This window comes from Mus musculus, chromosome 11 (genome assembly GCF_000001635.26).
Source record: "Mus musculus strain C57BL/6J chromosome 11, GRCm38.p6 C57BL/6J".
NCBI lineage: Eukaryota > Metazoa > Chordata > Mammalia > Rodentia > Muridae > Mus > Mus musculus.
The window spans coordinates 3310656-3331206 of NC_000077.6; the positions used below are offsets into that span (position 1 = coordinate 3310656).

The following is a 20551-nucleotide window of genomic DNA, read 5'->3' on the forward strand; positions in this document are numbered from 1 at the left end:
TTAATTACATTGCTGTTCTGCTATAAAGGCAGAGCCTTCAAGCCATGCATTTACATGAGCTCTTGGGTGACCTGCTGGGTGGGCTCTGGCCATTTGCTCTGACTTAGCAAGCAGGATGATGTAGCATGCTCAAGTTCTATAGACTCAGCTTTGTGACCATTACAGAGTTTGCAACTGATCATACTTGTGTTGAAGTGTAGGCCTGGCCTTGAGCCAAGGACTTGATGAAGTTGCTGAGTCCTTCCAAAGATTTTCTTAGTTCTGTGCTTAGAACCCCTGACACTGCCTTGGACAGGTGGGGACTGTATTTATTTCTGTCACTGTCCTATGGCAGGAAATGAACAACAAAGCAAGCAGGTGCGTTTGCCTGCCCCAACAGCCTGTATCCTCCATGCCATAGACAGAAGCTGTGGAGATCATGATGCAGAGAGGGTGATGGCCTCCATAGCTGCCCAGGATTTGCTTCTGCAAATTTCCAAAGGTCAGTCTCCCATCAGTAGACAGAGGGAGGCTGAAAGACCGCCATCACAAGCTAAGGGTGTACCCATGCTTAGAGTGACCCTCCGTATCTACTGGGACCACACCCCAAACTTCCCTGGGCTTTACTAAAGTAAAGGTAGATGTGTCTGCGAGCGCACCACAGAGCTAGCCCAGCGCTGCTGGAGGGGAAATTTGATCACCAGAACATAGAAGCCGGAGGCCTAGTCAGGTGGGTTTACGGCAGTTGTAGAACACATTTGAGATGCTTTATGCAACTCTGGCCTGATGTTTGCTTGTAATGTGGGAAACAGGACTGCTGGGGAGGGTGTAGTAAAGCTGTTAAGACTGTTATCAACAGGGTATGAAAGCAGCCTCCTGTGGGAATGAGTAACGGCTCTTGGCTTCCTGTTCCTTTTCTCTTTTTTTTTTTTTTTGGTTTTTCGAGACAGGGTTTCTCTGTGTAGCCTTGGCTGTCCTGGAACTCACTTTGTAGACCAGGCTGGCCTCGAACTCAGAGATCCACCTGCCTCTGCCTCCCGAGTGCTGGGATTAAAGGCGTGTGCCACCACGCACAGCCTGTTCCTTTTCTTAGCAGCCCTCCCCCAACCCACCCCCAAAAAACAATTGTGTAGCTCACCTCTGAATTCCCCAGGCTGGATTTGCTTCCTACTTGGTATTTCCTGAACACAAGTCCACACTTGTAGGTCTTTTTGTTTTTTAAACGTGTCAGCCTTTATGATTTCCAGTCATATGCTGTTCCAAATAAATACACTAGCCATTAGTAGTAATGACACACTAAAGGTGCCAACTACCTGTCTAACTATCACATATATCAATTCATAGTCACTCAGAATAAGGAGTGACTAATTTAACAACCAACAGGCTTGATCCCAACACAGCCAAAGCAAGCAGTGAGAATGGATCCCACAGTGCAACCTGAGCTGCTTCTGTGCCATCCCCCAGTGGGACTGTTAGGACTTTACCACAGCCGTCCCGTCCAGCTAGTGTCTACAGAGAGCTCTCAAGCTTAGAGCCTGAGTCACCCCCAGCCTTGTGCCTCTTGCTCTACCCCACCAAGTAGCTTTCACTACAAGTCCCCCACTCATCCCCGTCTGTATGCCTGCATCTTCCACGACCCACAACCACCTTGAACTGCTGCTGCTCTAAGCACAGTCTCTTCTCTGGGCAATCGTCACTGTGCCCTGGTTCATGCTCATCCAGGAGACAGAGAGCCTGGTTCAGACCCTCCAGGAACTTCTTTCAGAATGATGTGGGCCTGTTTCCTCACCAAAACCTACGATAACAAAAAAGCAGTTTTTCCAGGGCTGCTAGGAGAACAAAGTAGCTGATCCCTACCTAGTAAAGCACATTAGGAAACACGCAAAACTCCTTTCAGGTTACCTCAACCATCTTTGCTCAAACCCCTTCACTGTAATGGAGACAGTGAGCAAGAACAGGACTAGCAAACAATTTCTGTGCAGTGCCAACAGGTAAGCATTTTTGTCATTAAAAGAGGGAGAATTTGTTTTATGTATTTTGACCATTTTAAACTGCAGGTTGGGTATTGCTCTTTTATAATAATCCCAGGACTTCCCAGGAGGTAGAGGCAGGAAGATCAGGAGTTCAAGGCCAGCCTCAGCCACATAGGGAGTTCAAGACCAGCTTGCTTGGGCTGTGTTCAAAGAAAGTAAAGCACTTAGCTGTAAATAAAATTGAAGGAAGTCAATGACTGTGAGGCCAGGCTTGGGTTAGGCTTCCAGCTGCCAGTGTATATTTTGCGAGGCCTCGTCCTGGCTTAGAGGGTCTAGCCTCCTGCTGGACGGCTCTGGGGTCCTGGTCTGCTGTGCAGTGCCTTATCTTCCAGGAAGGCTGTACTGAGGCAGTCTATTCAAGGAGGTCCAATGTGCTTATTGCCACGGCTGCCTAACCAGTTCACTTTCTACCCTGTTTTTTGAGACAGGGTTTCTCTGTGTAGCCCTGGCTGTCCTGGAACTCACTCTAGACCAGACTGGCCTCGAACTCAGAGATCTATCTACTCTTTGCCTCCTGAGTGCTGGGATTAAAGTACAACACACCCAGTTTACAGGAACCTCTTTAGAGTTTGATTTTCCACTGTGGATCCAACAGATCCAACTCAAAGATTTTGCAGAAAGCACTTTACCTTTTTGGGGGGGAGGGACTTAGAAGTGGGGGAGGCAGGGTCCCATGCTATGCACTGGAGCCCTGAGCCCTTTCACCTCACAGCTCCTGTTTATTTGCTTGTGTAAGCTGCTTCCTCTGCCTGTAAAGTTCTTATCTTTTTATCTGCCTGAGAAACTCCAGAGGCCCATATCTGATTGCTGCTGTCTACAGTTTTCCCTGCCCCCACCTCTGCTGTAAGACAGCTAGCTGGCACACTTGCTGGGTGCCAGGCACAGTGCCCCATAAGGAAAATATTCTACTTGAAGGTTCAGAGAAGTCTAGTGACTGCTTATGTCTGAAGATGTGAAGGGCAAGGTGAGGGCTCAGATCTGAGCTGTGTGTCACTTCTGTACACTTCCCTGTTCTGCACGGTTCCCACTTGTGCGTGGTCTGTCCCTTATGATACTCAGGCTCAAATGAACAAGCACACTAGACAAGAGTAAAAGACCAAGCCGAGATGCAGGGGAGAGGTGGAAGCCCGGGACAGGTAGACATCCCCACAACTTGGGACCCTTCCCAGGATACCTTCCCCTCCAGTTCTTGGAAACATCTTAAATGCTTTAAGCTGTAAAAGGCACCCAGGAACTCCAAATAGGTCATCTTTGTCTCTTGTGACAAGGACTTGGACTCGGCCCTCCAATTCACCCTACCCCAACAAGGAGATTACTCTTCATACCAATAACTGAAACCAAAATGCTTTGGTCCATCCCACAAGGAACACTGACAAGGAACCCTTAAAGATGAGCCCTTCCTCCTCCAGCATCAGCTCAGACCTGCAACCTATACCTTCTCCTTTACTTTGTTCTAAATCAGTACGTGTTCAGATGTGGACACAGGTTCAAGGGAACAGAGGGTTTGAGATACAGATACACCTACTTCAGGCCTTCCATGATTCCAGCCACAGGGAACACGTCCCTGACTGCCCCCTAGTGGCTCACTCTTCCTCTCCCTTGCTGCCTTCCTCTATTAGCTCCCCTCCTTTTTTCCTTCATCCTGGGCCAACCCTTACTCTCAGGGACTCAGAACTCCTCCCACTGTTTTGCAGAGTACATTCTCCCTTTGTGGGGTGGGGGAAAGCAAAAGAATACCAATGATAAGAAGAATGGGCGGGGGTTGGGGGGTGTATAGTTCTGGTGGTAGAGTGCTTGCCTAATCTGCATGAAGCCTAGTACTCTATCTTACAGAGTATACACCACAGTAAATAGGTGTGGTGCATAGCAGTTAGAAGGTTCAAGAGAAGTTCAAAGTCGTACTTAGCTATATAGCAAGTTTGAGACCAGCCTGGGTTATACAAGACTCTCAAAAACAAAAACAAAAAAATTGTCAAGCCGGGCGTGGTGGCGCACGCCTTTAATCCCAGCACTCGGGAGGCAGAGGCAGGCAGATTTCTGAGTTCGAGGCCAGCCTGGTCTACAAAGTGAGCTCCAGGACAGCCAGGGCTACACAGAGAAACCCTGTCTTGAAAAAACCCAAAAAAAAAAAAAAAAAAATGTCAACAACCTTTAAAATATCCCCTTTAAATTAGGAATTCCACTCTTCGAAGCTATACAACAAAGCAACTCTAAAGATCTTATTGTCCAAAACTCATGCAAAATGTCCATCAGTTAGCTCATATATAAAGATCATTTCAAAACATTTGATACCATGAGAGAAAAAGGCTTATGTTAAAAGCTGTTATGGTTTGGGTGGTGGTGGTACATGCCTTTAATCCCAGCACTTGGGAGGCAGAGGCAGGCGGATTTCTGAATTCGAAACCAGCCTGGTCTACAGAGTGAGTTCCAGGACAGCTAGGGCTACACAAAGAAACCCCACCTCAAAAAACACAAAACAAACAGCCAAAAAAGTAATTATGGTACAGGAGACATAGCTCAGCAGTTAAGAACACTTGTTGCTCTTGCAGAGAACCTGAGTTGGTTCAAGGTACTCTCATGGTAGATCACAGTCATCCATAACTATAGTTCCAGGAGATCTAACACCCTCTTCCAACTTATGCAGGCATACATAAGAGCAGACAAAATATTCCTACACATAAATAAAATATAAATCTAGAAATGATACGAGGGGCTGGGGAGATGGCTCAGTGGCTAAATGTGCATGCTGCTCTTCTGGAGAAGGGTGACTCCTAGCACGTACAGAAGTTAGTTCACAACTACTTGTGACTCTAGCTCCAGAGGATGGAAAAGCTCTGGCCTCTGAGGACACCTGCACCCATGTATACCCAGACACACACACACACACACACACACACACACACAATGTTAAGGGTTACGGAAAAGCAGTTATTAGAAAGCAGCAGGCTAGCCAGTCGTGGTGGCGCATGCCTTTAATCCCAGCACTCGGGAGACAGAGGCAGGCGGATTTCTGAGTTCGAGATCAGCCTGGTCTACAAAGTGAGCTCCAGGACAGCCAGAGCTATAAAGAGAAACCCTGTCTCAAAAAAAAAAAAAAAAAAAAGAAAGAAAGAAAGAAAGAAAAGAAAAGAAAGCAGGCTGTAAGGAAACAATATTGCTTATGTTACAAGGTTTAAACAGTTAAATACAGGAAATGTAATTGCAGCTGGTTTGCTTGAGTCCCTCATACTGTTAACATAAAGATGTAATGCCAAGTCAAGCCCTTTCCCACTGAGTAGCTTGATGTGTACCAAGCATGTGCTTGGGGTGTTGGCTCAGTGCTAAGAGTGCTTGGCCAGGAATAAAGTCTGCGTTTGACGCGGGGTAACACAAACAACACAGAATTTAAAACTAGTAAGAAGTGTCTCTGTTGTGAAGACTCATTTTGAATGTTTACAGATACAAAATGATCCACTTTGGGGCTGGAAAAGGGCTCAGTGGTTCAGAGGTACTCTTACAGGGGACCAGAATCAGTTCCCAGCACACACATGGTGACTTATAACTGTAACTAATTTGAGTTCCAGTGTATCTGATGCCTCTTCTGGCCTCCACAGGTACCAGGCACACATGTGATGCACAGACATACATGCAGGCAAAACACCCATAAGTATAAAATTAAACTTTAAAACAACAAAAATATTCATTTTGATTTTGTGTTAATGCAGGAGCTTGCTCATGCTAGGCAAAGACACTACTGTCAGACTACAATCCCAGTTCTAGTATTTATTTATTTTAGTTTTTTAAGACAGGGTTTCTCTGTGTAGTCCTGGCTGTCCTGGAACTCACTTTGTTGACCAGGCTGGCCTCGAACTCAGAAATCCGCCTGCCTCTGCCTCCAGAATGCTGGGATTAAAGGCGTGCGCGACCATGCCCGGCCCTAGTATTTATTTTTAAGATGTCTCTCTCAAGCTTCCCTTTCCTGGTGACTCATGTGGAAGGCAGATGTTATAGTTCAGACCTAGAATGTCCTCCAAAAGCCTGCCTGTGTATTAAAGGCTTGGTCCCCAGTTTGGCACTATTAGTTTTGGTAAATTTGAATAAAGCTGCCATAAACATCCATGTGTAAGCTAGGTGGGCGGACATATGCTTTCAACAACTTTGTATAAATACCAAAGAACATGCTTGCTGAATCATGTGGTAGGAACATGGCAATTTTTTCCTTTGTGTGTGTGTGTGTGTGTGTATGTAAGGCAGAGATTGATACTGGGTTTCTTCCTCTACCCTCTAGTTTCTTTGTTTAAAGCTGGCACCCTGGTGAGGGTGCTCCAGTGCTGGGATTACACACCTGTGCGGTTGAGCTTGGCTTATGTAGGTACAAGAGCCATTTCCACAGTCTACCCTCTTTCTCCTCCCCCTCCTCCTCCCCCCTCTTCTTCCTCCTCCGTTTTTTGAGAGACAGGATCTTATTTAACCTTGAACTCATAATCAGTCAAGTAGGCCCCAAATTCCACATCCTTCTTCTATTTCCCAGGTACTGGGTACAGATGCACAGCACTACAAACAGCTCTAATTTTGTTTTGCCTTTTGAGACAGAGTCTCATTACACACTTTACAAAGCTGGTTTTGAACTCACAGAGATTCTCCTGCCTTTACCTCTGATTGAAGCTGAATGCTGGGGATGGAGGCCTAGCCCTCTGAATCTTGGTGAGTGCCCTGACACTAAGCCACAGTTTGGAGAGGTTGTTTTTTATTTTTATTTTTATTTTAGCTTATTTTGAAAATGGGTTAAGTTTTAAGAGTATATGTTGCAGGATATTTGTTCACACTGTGAACCCCAAGATTGTTATTTACTGGGGGGAAAAAAAAAACTGTTTCTAGTTGTGGTGTGGTTCAGCCCTTAGCGCGCTCTTTTAAAAAAAGTTGTTTTATGTATATGAATACATTGTCCCTATCTTCAGACGCACCAGAAGAGGGCATCAGATCCCAGTACAGACAGTTGTGAGCCACCATGTGGGTGCTGGGAATCAAACTTAGGACCTGTGAAAGAACAGCCAGTGCTCTTAACCGCTGAGCATCTCTCCAGCCCCCTAGCATATACTTTTAATCTTTCTGGCTGGAAATGTAGAAGGAAGCACTCCTGTTAGAAGGATTTAACAGAATAAGATATGCCCAGTTCTCAGAGAAGAGAGGGAAACGAAGCTACTTAAGAGAGAACGGCACAACCGGGCGTGGTGGCGCACGCCTTTAATCCCAGCACTTGGGAGGCAGAGGCAGGCGGATTTCTGAGTTCGAGATCAGCCTGGTCTACAAAGTGCGGCGTTCCAGGACAGCCAGGGTTATACAGAGAAACCCTGTCTCAAAAAACCAAAAAAAAAAAAAAAAGAGAGAGAGAGAGAGAGAGAGAGAGAGAGAGAGAGAACAAACAGCACAGAGAGGAAGGGGAGGAGCCAGTTTCATTGGGAGAGTTTTACAGAGACAGGCTGAAGAGAGAGCAAGATAGACACAAGTGAAAACAGAAAGCCAGTGAACGAGAAAAAGCTAGATTAGAACAGATTGCTAGGGGCTGGAGAGATGGTTCGGCGGCGGTTAAGAGCACTGACTGCTCTTCCAGAGGTCCTGAGTTCAAATCCCAGCAACCACATGGTGGCTCACAACCATCTGTAATGGAATCGGATGCCCTCTTCTGGTGTGTCTGAAAACAGCTACCGTGTACTCACATAAAATAATAAAATAAAAATATAGAGCAGACTGCTAGAGTTAGCATGGGGCCAAGCACATCAAAAGTCAGAGGCTGAGGGTGAAGCCAGATTGAATGAGTCAGCTTGGAGAGGACTTCGAGGCAGAACAGCTGAGTTGAACCAACCTGTCAGAGTTCAGAAAGAACAAGGAAGGGTGAGCTTAGTCAGCAGCAAGCCTCAGAGGCTGAAAACATTTTGAGCAATATAAGATTGTATGGAGGCTAGAAGCTTCCAGGACTATGCCTAAGTTAGCAGACTGAGGCAGTAAGCCTCAGAGATGACAATTACAACAGGCAAATAAAAGTTCTGTAACAAGTATAGCTTAGTGTATAGCGTAGTGTATAGTTTAGTGCTGTATAACACTTGTCTAAATAAAATAATCTAGGTTTAGTGGTCCATATGCTGCAGTTAGGAGACTAAAGTAGGAGGACTGCTGCTATGAGTTCAAGACGAGTCTGAGCAGTGGAAATCCTATCTCAGCAAACACAAAATTAGAAGAAAAAAAAAAGTATTGCAAATAATTAGGTCAGGTGTGCTGGCATTCGGTATAAGGCAGGGGAATTCACAGTCCTGACACAGGGGCTGGACGATGGCTCAGCTTTTAGGAGCACTTGTTGCTCTTTCAGAGGACCCAGCACCTATAAGGTGGCTCACAACCATCAGTAACTCCAGTTCCAGGGGAATCTTTGACACCCCCCCCTTCTGACCTCTGTGGATATCAGGCACACACATGGAACACACCTCTACCTGAAGGCAAAATACTCATACACATAATTTTTTTAAAAAATCTATCTATCTATCTATCTATCTATCTATCTATCTATCTATCTATCTATCTATCTATCTATCTAGGGCCAGATGTGGTGGTGCACAACTTTACCAGCCCTCAAGACGTGGATCTCTGGGAGTTTGAGGCCAGCCTGGTCTACATAGTGAGCTTCAGGCAAATCAGGACTGCAATGGTGAGACTCTGTCTCCTAAATAAATAAATCTATCTAAAAATTTTTTTAAGGAAAGAAAAAGTTTCAGGCCAGCCTGAGTGTAGTAGTGAAGTGGTAAGTTCTGGCCTGGCAGTGGTGGTTCACACCTTTAGTTCCCAGCATTTGGGAGGCAAGGAAAGTGGATCTCTCAGCTTGAGGTCAGCCTAGTCTACAGAGTGAGTTCTATGACAGCCAGGGATACACAGAACCCATCTCCAATCCCTGCCCCCACAGAACAAAAGTTCTGTGTATATTTGCTGAGTAGTCCTCCATCACTGTGTCTCACACAAGTATTTCCTTTGACTGTGTTGGCTCATCCTCTCCCTCTCTGACATTGTCTTTCCCAGAGCATACATTTTAGTAATTTCCATTAAGTCCATCCTATCAGTGGCTTCTTTCATTGCATCAAGCCTTTGTTATTCTCTCCCATACCTGTCTGTCTGTCTGTCTGTCTGTCTAGGATGTAGTCTGGGTCAGCATCAAAATTGTGGAGTGCCTTCTGCCTCAACTTCCTGATTGCTGGGATTGACCACTGTGCTGATGTGTTGTCTCTATAAGTAGTCACTAACCCACACCCTCTAAACGTTAAGAAAATCATGTGTGTGCACATGCATGCTCATATTAGATGACTACTGTTAGAGTTGGTTCTTGTCTTCTACTGTGTACATTCCAGATATTAAACTCAGGTTGTCAAACATGGCAAACATGGCCTTTATTTACTGAGCCATCTCACTGGCCCCTCATTTAGCTCCCACACCCTTGTGGAGTTACATGTTTGGTTTTACACTTTATATCTTATTCTATGATATATTAATTTTTGTGAGATGTATGAGTCTAATTTTTTTATGTGGCTGCATAGTTTTTCTGTACCAACATACTGTATTGTCTTTGTTCCTTTGTCAAAGATCAGTTTCCCTGGAAATAGGGGCAGCATACCTGTAGCCTCAGCTTCTTGGGAGGACAAAGGCTGACTCAGGAGTTCAAGATTGATCTGGGCAACATAGTGAAACCCACCTTAAAAAAATCTGCTTACAGTATTTCTTGTTCTATTTGTGGGCTGTATTCTTGCACTGATATACTTGTCTAGTACATGAAGTATGTGCGTCTTCTGACAATAAGAGGCTGTCTCAGTGTAAGAAGATTTTGGTTTGCATTTATTTATATGCATGTGTGTAGCTTGAATGTGGAAGTCAGAGGACAACTTTCAGTTGGTTGTTGGTTGTCTCTTTCTAGGATGTGGGTCCAGGGATAGAACTCAGGTCGTCATGCTTGGTGGCAAGTACCATTACCCACTGAGCCATCTTGGCACCCCCACCACCATCCTGTTCTGAGTCTGAAGACCAAAGAATTTCTGTTCTCAAAGTGTAGCCCCTTACTTCAGTGTTGGTTTGGCTATTCTGTGTCTTTTTCCTCTCTCCATGTAAACATTAGGAATCAGTCTATCTAGAACTACAAATAACTTACTGGGATTTTGGGATGGTTATGAACCTATAAGTTGTGTTGGAAGGACTCACATATCTTGGCAGCATCAAGTCATCCTATCCATAAACATGGACAGTGTTATTAGTTATTTGATTTTGTTCATCAGCATTTTATAAGCATTTCATTAAATCTGTCTTATGTTCCATTTTTCTTCTGTCTCACTTTGAGTGTACTGGGAAGCAACTGAGTTTTTTATATTTGTCCTACATGACCATGGAAGGGACTGCTTAGCATGGTTCTCACCCCTGGCGAAGAGTCAGAAGAGCATGGGCCTCCAAGACTGTTTATGGTTACTGTGGTCACAGGGCTTGTCTGTATAATAATGTACATATTTTACTTTATGTTCCCCCTTCAGGAGATATTTCCCCTGCCATGATAATTAGAAACAGTACAAGTCTGGGAGTTAAGGGTGTATCTATGTTCCTCAGCAAAAATGGTAAACACTGTGACTTTCAGGACGGCCCTTAAAACTGTGGGAAAGAACTCTGAACTTGAACATGAGTTCAAGAATATATAATTTCTCAACTATGCAAAATATAAGGATGCTCTATGAATTGTATAAGGAGCTTCACGGACCTAAAAGAACAGAGGCAGCTGCACCAATAAACCAGCTTGTCAGAAAGATACAAAGGTGGGCAGATACTTGAGTTCAAGGTCAGTTTGGGACAGAGCCAATTTAAGTCTAGGCATGGTGGGAATGATATCAGGATGGAACCCCAGCCGGGCATGGTGGCACACGCCTTTAATCCCAGCACTTGGGAGGCAGGGGCAGGTGGATCTCTGAGTTCGAGGCCAGCCTGGTCTACCAAGTGAGTTCCAGGACAGCCAGGAAACCCTGTCTCGGAAAACAAACAAACAGGGTGGAACCCCACCCAGCTAGTCTGTGCTTACAAAGGCATGCAAATCTCTGAATTCATTTTCTTTTCTTTTTCTTTCTTTTTTTTTCTTTTTCTTTTTTTCTCTTTTTGATTTTTTTGTGACAGGGTAACTCTGTGTAGTCCTGGCTGTTCTGGAACTCACTTGAATTCATTTTCAATGTTAAAAAAAAAATGCACTTGCTGTCTTTTCCTAAGAATCAAGGTGCTTTGGTCATAAAATGCTGATTCATGGGATAATCAAAAGGAAACCTGGAGTAACTGGCTTGATATGTAAATAAAAGACTGGGTTTTGATCTATAAGAGAGAACTGCTTGGAGAGTGAACACAGATCTTTTAGAATTATTTTTTCTAGCATGAGAGAGCTGTCTTGAGCAGACTACAAAGCTAAGGGCTATCTACAGAGCTGTCTCAAGCAGAATACAGAGCTGCCCGCTTGCACCCCACCTCATTGGTGTTTCTTTTGCTGATCTCAGACCCCCTCTTCAATCAAGGCTGATCCTTGGCATATATCAGCCTTATATCCTGCAGCGTTCTCTGCAATGTCTTATTACAAACAGGTTGTCTTGTCTGGGAAGTGGTGGCGCAGGCCTTTAACCTCAGCACTTGGGAGGCAGAGGCAGGTGGATCTCTGAGTTTGAGGCCAGCCTGGTCTACAAAGGTAGTTCCAGGACAGCCAAGGCTACACAGAGAAACCCTGTCTTGAAAAAACAAAACAAAACAAAAAAACAACAACAAAGAAACAGCTTGTCTGCCAGTTCTTTGGGTTTTCTAGAGCTCCTTACATGACCTGTGAGCACGGACAGTATCTCCCCTTCCTTTCAAGCTTTGTACCTTTTTATTATTTCTTTTTGTTGTTATATTGCATTTACTAGGACTTCCCATACGGAGAGAAAATCCTTGTCTTTCTTGTTCCTCACCTTGGTGAAAAAACTCGTAAGTTAACTATAATGTTCAAGTGTTTCACAGATATTACCACATCAAAGAAGTTCCTGTTTATTCCTAGATTGTAATTTTAAAATTATAAATGGATATTAAAAATCTTTATTACCTTTTATTTAGTGTGTGTACACCATGGTGGTAATGTATGCAGGTCAGAGAACAACTTGCAGGTACGAGTGGGTCCCTTCCTCCCACCATTGGGTCCTGGAAAAAACTCAGCTTTGGCAGAAGCCGACACCTGAATTCAAATATTTCTTTCTTTCCTTTTAAAAGCTTAAACAGTGTAAACATTTTTATGTGTATGTGTTTTTTTCTGCATTTATGTTTTTGTATCATATACATGTCCAGAATTTGCTTCTGGCACCAGTCCATCAGGAGTACTTGCTTCTGGCACCAGTCCATCAGGAGTACTTGTATGCATGTGACCAGAGGAGACCAGAAAGGGGAAACAGGAAAAAAAATTTAATTCTTCAGCTAGACAAAACACAAGGGCAAGGGTATAGTTACATAGAAGAGCATTGCCTAGTATCTGTAAGGCCCTGGGCTCAGTCACCACCAAGACACACACACATACACATACATACATACACACACACACACACACACACACACACACACACACACACGAACAGATAGACAGACACACAGTAACACACAGATTCACACACATAGACACACACAGATACACACGAGAGACACACAAACACAGAGATACACAGATATAGACACAAACAGATACACACAAACACAGACACATATTGAGCAAATACAGACACACACATGAATATACAGATATGTACACATAGAAACACATGAACTCAGAGATACACATGAACACACAAATGAGCAGATATACACACACATATGATCACATAGATACACAGAAACACAAACACATACACACTCTCTTACACTCTCACATATACCCATGCAGACAGACAGACAGACAGACACACAGAAAAACACACTCGGTCTCATAGACACACAATCACACTCAGACATACACACATGAACACACACATACAAACACACAGATACACAATACTAAGTACATTTTTGAAATGGCAGTTTTGAGGTTCAGGTGAGTGAAAAGCCATATGGATGTTGTACTTTCCTCTGGGATAAAATATCACATCGTGAAGCGAAACTGTTAAAATGAAATATATTCTGAGCGTTGTGGAGAATATTCCATCCAGAGGACAAACTCATTAAAACCCAGGAAGTATATAACTCAAAAGATTTCAGCACGTCCCTGAAATGAGCAAGAATCACTAAGCCCCTTTATTCCCCAAAATACGTAAGCAGTAAGAACATGAGAGACAGCTTGGACAAGAGCAGCTACCTCAGAGAAACTCAGAGCAGTTGAACTGCCTGAGACCTTTTCCAACTTGTCCAGCTGCCCCGGCTGTGGGGTGGATTTTGGTGATTCAGTCTTTGAGTCTTTCTGTCTTATAACTCTTCACCCATACTCCTGTACATAACACCAGGGCCGGCTGGCTTTGGTGGTATCTTTCTTTGTTCTATCATCGTTCACAGTCTGGATGAGTAAATATTCGTGCACGAATAGTGTCACACAACAATGGAGTCTGTCTGTCCATCCATCCATCCATCTACCCACAATTTACTAAGGGGCTGGGATGCAGATCCACTGCTAAAATGCTTCTTAGGAAGCACGAGGCGCTGGGTTCCATCCCTAATAACCTTGTGCATTACCAGGAAGAGCTGCGAGAACTGGTAGCAAAGCTCTAAGCATCTGGGACAAGGTGGTGGGTAGGAGGTTCATGGGATTCAAGTGGGACAGACAAAAGAATAAGCCCGGCGTGGTGGCGCATGCCTTTAATCCCAGCACTCGGGAGGCAGAGGTAGGTAAATTTCTGAGTTCGAGGCCAGCCTGGTCTACAAAGTGAGTTCCAGGACAGCCAGGGCTACACAGAGAAACCCTGTCTCAAAAAACAAAAACAACAACAAAAAAGAATATAACCAGGGCTGGGGAGATGCTTGGTGCTTCAATGCACTTGCTGCTCATTCAGAGGACTTGAGTTTGATCTGAACACTCACATCGGATGGCTCACAACCAGCTTTAACTCTGGATTCAGCACCCTCTTCTGGCCTCCACAGGCACTTAAATGGATGTGGTGCATATAAACTCAGGCAGGCAGACATATCATTTTTTAAAAGAAAAAGGTAAGCATGATACCACATGCCTTTTATCTCAGCACTCAGAATGCAGAAGCAGGCAGATCTCTATGAGTTCAAGGCCAGCCTGGTCTACATATCAAGTTTCAGACCAGTAAAGGCTACAAAGCAAGACCTTGTCTCAACTTCTCCAGTCCCCAACAACAAACAATGTGAGGCCAGACAGCACTGACTCTACAGATAGCTCAGTGGTAGAGCACTTGCCTAGCATTTAACAGGTTTTAACTTCAATTTACAGTATATTTTACACACATACAGAAATGTGTACACAAGTGTACTGTGAACCCCCCAACACAGACAGAGAGAGAATGTTAGGTATAATAACATTTCCAAAAGGGGCTGGAGAGATGTCTCAGTGGTTAAGAGCACTGGTTGCTCTTCCAGAGATCTTGAGTTCAATTCCCAGCAACCACATGGTGGCTCACAGCCATCTGTGATGGGGATCCTATGATCTCTTCTGGTGTGTCTGAAGACAGTACAGTGTTCTCATATAAATAAAATAAATAAATCCTAAAAAGAAGAGGAAGGAGGAGGATGAGGAAGAGGAGGAGATGAGGATAGTGACAGTGTACTCATACATAAAATAAAATCTTATAAATAAATGTCAATTCATTTAGTCCATACTAACTTCAGTAGGCACAAAGACTAGATAGTTAGCTGGACAGTGGTGGCTCAAGCCTTTAATCCCAGCACTCGGGAGGCAGAGGCAGACGGATTTCTGAGTTCAAGGCCAGCCTGGTCTACAGAGTGAGTTCCAGGACAGCCAGGGCTACACAGAGAAACCCTGTCTCGAAAAACCAACCAACCAAACAAATAAACAAAAAAACAATGAAAACAAAACAACAACCACCACCACAACAAAACCCAAGACTAAATAGCTATGTTACAAATAGTTATGTATCAAGAACTTTACTGACATGGGCACAGAACCTAAAAAGAAATGTCAACTTGATTTTTCAGAAGATGAAAAGGAACTCAAAACTGTCTATGGAAAAAAACACTGAGATGCACATTCTCTGTGTTGCTCAAAGAGAAAAGAGAACTCAATAAAGACAGGAAAGAAATCCAGGGATGTGTTGGGGATAGGGTGGGGTGAATCAGAAGTTTGAAGTCAGCCTGGGTGACAGTTAGAATCACTACTATAAAGAGTAGAGTCAAAAAGAACATTTACAAACCTAAATAAAATTATATGATACTGGTATAGAGGATGTGTGTAACTCAATGAACAAAACTAAACAGTCTAAAAATAAGTAGATTTATGGACTGTTAATTTTCCACAATTGAATTAAAACTGCTTAAAACAGAACTGCAGTTCAACAAGATTTAAAACTTTTATACACAGAAAGACTATCTAGAAAGTGAGAGGGGCTGTGCGTGGTGGCACAAGCCTTTAATCCCAGCACTCAGGAGGCAGAGGCAGGCAGATTTCTGAGTTTGAGGCCAGCCTGGTCTACAGAGTGAGTTCCAGGACAGCCAGGGCTACACAGAGAAAGCCTGTCTCGAAAAAGCAAAAAAACAAAAAAAAAAAAACAAACAAAAAAAAAAAAACAAAAAAACAAAAAGAAAGATTGAGAGAGAGAGAGAAGAGAGAAAGAAAACATGAAAGGGAGCTGGAGATGTATTAATAGAGTCCTTGTCTAATATTCAAGAGGACCTGAATGAAAGCCAGGTGGGCGTAGGGCACCCACAGGTGTGTGTGCATACATGTGTGAGTAACAATAATTCCAGGGAGCACTTTAGTCTCAGACCCCAGGATTAGATCTGTAACACTGGCCACAGGCAACTGTTAAGGACACCCCAATACCTGAAGCCTGTGACAACCATAACAAGCCACTGCCTCAGACTGCTATCATGCCCTAAGGTAAACATACAGTGCCAGAGAGTGACAAGACACCCAGTGTCCTCGCTGGCCTCATGCCTGCACAATTATCCTGGCCCACTGAGCCATCTTGCCAGCTTTTTCTTTCTCTCAACCTCTCCCTTGCTCCCCATCTCTTCTGGTTTTGTTTTGGACAACATCTCACTGAGCCCAAGACAGTCTCAAACTTAAGGATCCTCTTGCCCCAGCCTCCTACTGGTATAATTACAGGCATCTGCGACAATGCCAGGCTTCCAGTAATTCCTACATGTAAACAGGTCCTCCATATTTGTCCTTCTGCTTTCTCCACTTTGCATTGGAGCCTCAAAGAAGCACAGCTTTCTTATTCTACCTTTAGTACTAGTGCAGTGCTTTGAAAACAGAGATGACGACAATAATTCAATGTTTCATAATTCAGTTATACATTTATTTTTTAAGATAGGTTCTCACTCAAGCCCTGGGTGGCCTGAACTCACTATATAAAACAGGCTGGCCCTGAACTTGCAGCAATACTCCCGACTCTGCCCTCCAAGTGCTGAGACACAGGTATATACCACCATAACAGTCAAGTATAAGATATTCTTTACAGTCATCCTGTGAACGATTTATCATCATCTTCATTTTACAGAAGCCCTCCTCTTCCACATATCCTTATGGGTTTTAGCAAACTGCTTAACTTCTGTACGACTGATTCATTGTACAAGGAGGTATGTCTACACAGTTTCTGAATGACTTTAGAGACAGGGTATAGAATGCACTAAGAACAGCAGCTGTCTCGTGAATGTCTCCCAATGTTAGATACAACATTTATTACTGTTCCGTGGCAAACCATTCTTTGGAATATACTGGGTGATCAGATTTCTGCAGAGATAGTTAGGTTATCCATCCCATCCTGCAGGCAAGTCTAGGTCAGTCTCTTAGCAATCCAGAGAGGGATGTGAGGGCCTAACACTAAAGTGAAAATACTTTGGCCCAAAAGACTTATAAACTGACTAATGGCCTTAAGTAACTGAAAACCAAGACTTTCCTGGCCACTCTATAACCTGTTGCCGTGGTCTTAATTTTTCTTTTTCAAAAACTGCCATCACCAGGTGTGGTGGGTGGCACATACCTTTGATCCTACCACTCCGGAGACAGAACAGGCAAATCTCTCAGTACAAGACCAATCTTGGGCTGGAGAGATGGCTCAGTGGTTAAGAGCACTGACTGCTCTTCCGAAGGTCCCGAGTTCAATTCCCGGCAACCACATGGTGGCTCACAACCATCCATAATGAGATCTGATGCCCTCTTCTGGGGTGTCTGAAGACAGCTACAGTGTACTTACATATAATAAATAAATCTTTAAAAAATAATAAAATATTACTGCCAAAACAAACCAAACAAAAAAGTGCAGGCAATAGTTTTATGAATTATTTGTTAAAGAAATATTTTAGTCAAAATTACAAATTATAAGGCAATCTCTTTAAAAGTATGGGCTTCCATGTCACATATGCTTGATGTATAGTTTTGGATTTTTCAGTCCTGTTGATGGAACTCACAGCCCTGTGCGTGCTAGGTAACTGTTCTGTCACTGAGCTACGTACTTAGTCCCACGTTGTTTATTGGTAAGATTCATTCTTAATTATTGTATTTTTATTTCTGTGTATGTGAGTGCTGGTACCTGTGGAGCCAGAAGAGGGCGTCAGATCTCTGGGGTTCCTCCCAGAATAGCAAATAGAAGTGAATTTATTTCAGCTGCTGTTGTTCATGTGCCTCTATAGAAAAACGTGTTTTTGTGGCTTGTGGCTTGTCCTTGTGATTGAACACCTTACTCATGTGATTCTTCTGATGTTCTGAGTAAAGCTGGCTATTGCATGTGACTCTCTCCCCCAGACTCATGCCACCATCTAGTGTGGAAAACAGCCCTCCTGCCTCACCTTCCTATGATGGGCATGCACCCAGCTTGTATACGTTCTCTATCCAGCTAAACACACTCCATTTGTCTCTCTCTTGCCTTGTATCACTTTCTTTTCTGTGATAATGCTGATGTTTTAAATATCATGCCTCTCCCATCCAGAATTTAAGCTTCATAAGAGTACAAATTCAAATATTTTTGTTCACACAATGAAGTCCCAGTATCTAAAAATACCAGCTAATATGGAGGTTTTCAAAATTAAATATTTGTAAAATTAACAAAAACATTTACCAAACTTTAAAAAAATATTTTTTTGGCACAGTGCCTCGTGTAGCCAGTGCTGGCTTCAAACGTCCTCTGTACATGCCCAAGGATGACCTTGAACTTCTGACCCTCCTGTCTCCGACTCCAGAGCTGGGATTCCAGACTTGTACTCCCCTACTCAGAATGTTGCATTAGGGATCAACAAAAGGGTTCTGACATGTCAACTGAGGTGTTTTAAAAGGACAAGGCTCTGCACCTATGAGATCTGAGCTCAAATCTTTAGCGCACACATTAAAAGCCAGACATGGTTATGTGTACCTAAAACCCAGCACTGGAGAGCATAGACAGGGTCCCCACAACTGGAGAATGTAGCCAGGAGCCAGCAGCCCAGCTTAAAGGTCACACTTTTGGTCCAGTAAGAGAACCTGTTTCAAGGTAGTAAGACACTGGGCATCCTGTTCTGACTTCCTTATTTACACACATGGGCACACACCATGTGATCTGACCCTACACACACACATACCACACACATATATACACACCACATGCACACCCCCCCACCCCTCCCCAACCCCACCCCCACACGCACACACACGCACTCTTTGGGGGGCGGTGTTTATATGTGTGTTTTGCCAGCATATGTGTATGTGCATGACTGAGTATCAGAGGAGGGAGTCCATATTCTGGATCTGGACACAGATGGCCTTATGCTAAGTGCTGGGAACTGAACTAAGTGCTCCGCAAGAGCAACAAGTGCTCGTAACTAATGAGCCACCTCCCCAGTCCGGACAATGGTTTTAAAAGGCATGTCAGGTGGTTTGGGGACATGGTTCAGAGACTAGGAGTACTTGCTGCTCTTCAAGAAGAGCTGACCCGAGTTCCACTGCCTACTTCAGCTACCTCCCATGGTCGACAACTGCCTATAACCCCAGTTCTTGAGGCCCTGAAGTTTTCCTATGGCCTGAGTACAGACACAGATAAACCCACAAATAAAAATAACCCTTTTCTTCTTAAAAGACACATCAGGGTTCAATCACTTCTCATAGTTAGAATCACATTAGCTTTCCACTATGATAAAGTCTATAAAACTTACTTCATAGTGTTATTTTTTTCCTCCCTACATTGTGGCAAGATCAAAACAGAGTTTCTATTCTTGGATTTGCCCCAGTCACAAGGTAGTCTTGGCAAACCACCCTGTTCTCTCAGTTTACTGAGGCTGCTTGGGAACTTCAACTGCCAGCCAAATAGAAACTCCAAAAGCCCTAAGTTATGTGGATGTGGTTTAACTGTAGACACAAATTATTGCAACTAGATTTCCTATATACTGCTTGAGGGGAGTTGGAAGGAAGACATTTTACTTCTGGGCTGGTAAAAAGGGTGGACTTTACAATATAGCTAAAGGAATTCAATGTTTGTGTAACATGTATTTTCAGCTAATGATACCCTTTCTGTGTTCCTACTATATATGGATAACCCAAACCTCAAATGTTAGTAAAGGAATGTGACTGAACTGGCCCTAGCAAAGTACAATTTAAATATATTGCTTCCAGACAGATAATTCTTAGTTGTGCTGTCTATGTGGTCTTAAATTCTTCCTGCTTCTGCAATCAGCATCCGCTCTTACAACTGTGTAGTGCTTTTGGGGCTCCTAATCCACCCCACTCCACGATGCCTTCTGACACAGTGACTCTGTACTCACACTGGTGGAAAAGGAAGAAAAGCCCTGGGCATGCAGTTGTGCAGGTCTCACGCGGAGCTGCTGCTAAGCAAAACCTCTCTGCCACTCTCGGCTTGGCTGAGTTCCTCTCTTGGCTCAGGGTTAGTGATCTGGTAAGGTCTAGGAGGCTTAGGACCCAGGGGGCGCCTTTCAGCTGAAAAACACCTCGGCTGCAGCAAGCTAGCTGGGAAGCTCCCAGTTCTAAAGAGAGGCTGTTTACCAGAAGAGCATAACAGGGGCCGGCCAGTCTGACTGCAAGGAGACAAAACTGCTGCCAAGGAGGACCCCCCCCCCCCATTTGGACACTGGCTGTTGAGTCACCTGCGAGCCGAAGAGACGAGGATGCTGTTGGCTTGGGTACACACATTTCTTCTCAGCAACATGCTTCTGGCAGAAGCCTATGGATCTGGAGGTGAGATTACGTTTTCTCCCCCTTTCTGCAGCAACTTAAATGAAACAGATTCCCCAAACGTGGTCAGGCCGACAGGGAAGGAAGGTTTTGGCTGCTTTTCTCGTTATCCTACGAAAGCATTCTTCTCTCCTCTCTCCTTCCTTGCCAGAGGCTTGCAGCTCCATCTTTGCCATTAAGAACAAAGACAAGTAGTCACTTTCTC

The 20551-nt window shown here is 44.0% G+C and overlaps 1 protein-coding gene and 2 long non-coding RNA genes across 6 annotated transcripts in view; 2 read left to right on the forward strand and 1 right to left on the reverse strand.

The window, feature by feature from the left end:
• Positions 1-10067, forward strand: part of Gm11944 (predicted gene 11944) — an 11723-nt gene extending 1656 nt beyond the window's left edge. The window contains exons 2-6 of the long non-coding RNA NR_045708.1: positions 335-481; positions 1877-1970; positions 6627-6695; positions 8582-8691; positions 9943-10067. This is a non-coding gene — a long non-coding RNA (predicted gene 11944). The remainder of the gene's footprint in view (positions 1-334; positions 482-1876; positions 1971-6626; positions 6696-8581; positions 8692-9942) is intronic.
• Gm12592 (predicted gene 12592) overlaps positions 1-20535 on the reverse strand; it is a 25771-nt gene extending 5236 nt beyond the window's left edge. The window contains exon 1 of the long non-coding RNA NR_165248.1: positions 20259-20535. This is a non-coding gene — a long non-coding RNA (predicted gene 12592). The remainder of the gene's footprint in view (positions 1-20258) is intronic.
• Positions 8586-20551, forward strand: part of Pik3ip1 (phosphoinositide-3-kinase interacting protein 1) — a 23731-nt gene continuing 11765 nt past the window's right edge. For 3 of the 4 annotated variants that reach the window (XM_006514615.4, XM_006514614.4, XM_006514616.4), the window contains exon 1: positions 8586-20349. In XM_006514615.4, the coding sequence (XP_006514678.1) occupies positions 20280-20349 (70 nt within the window). In that variant the 5' untranslated portion in view covers positions 8586-20279. The remainder of the gene's footprint in view (positions 20350-20551) is intronic. The other variant, NM_178149.4, reaches the window with a different exon arrangement.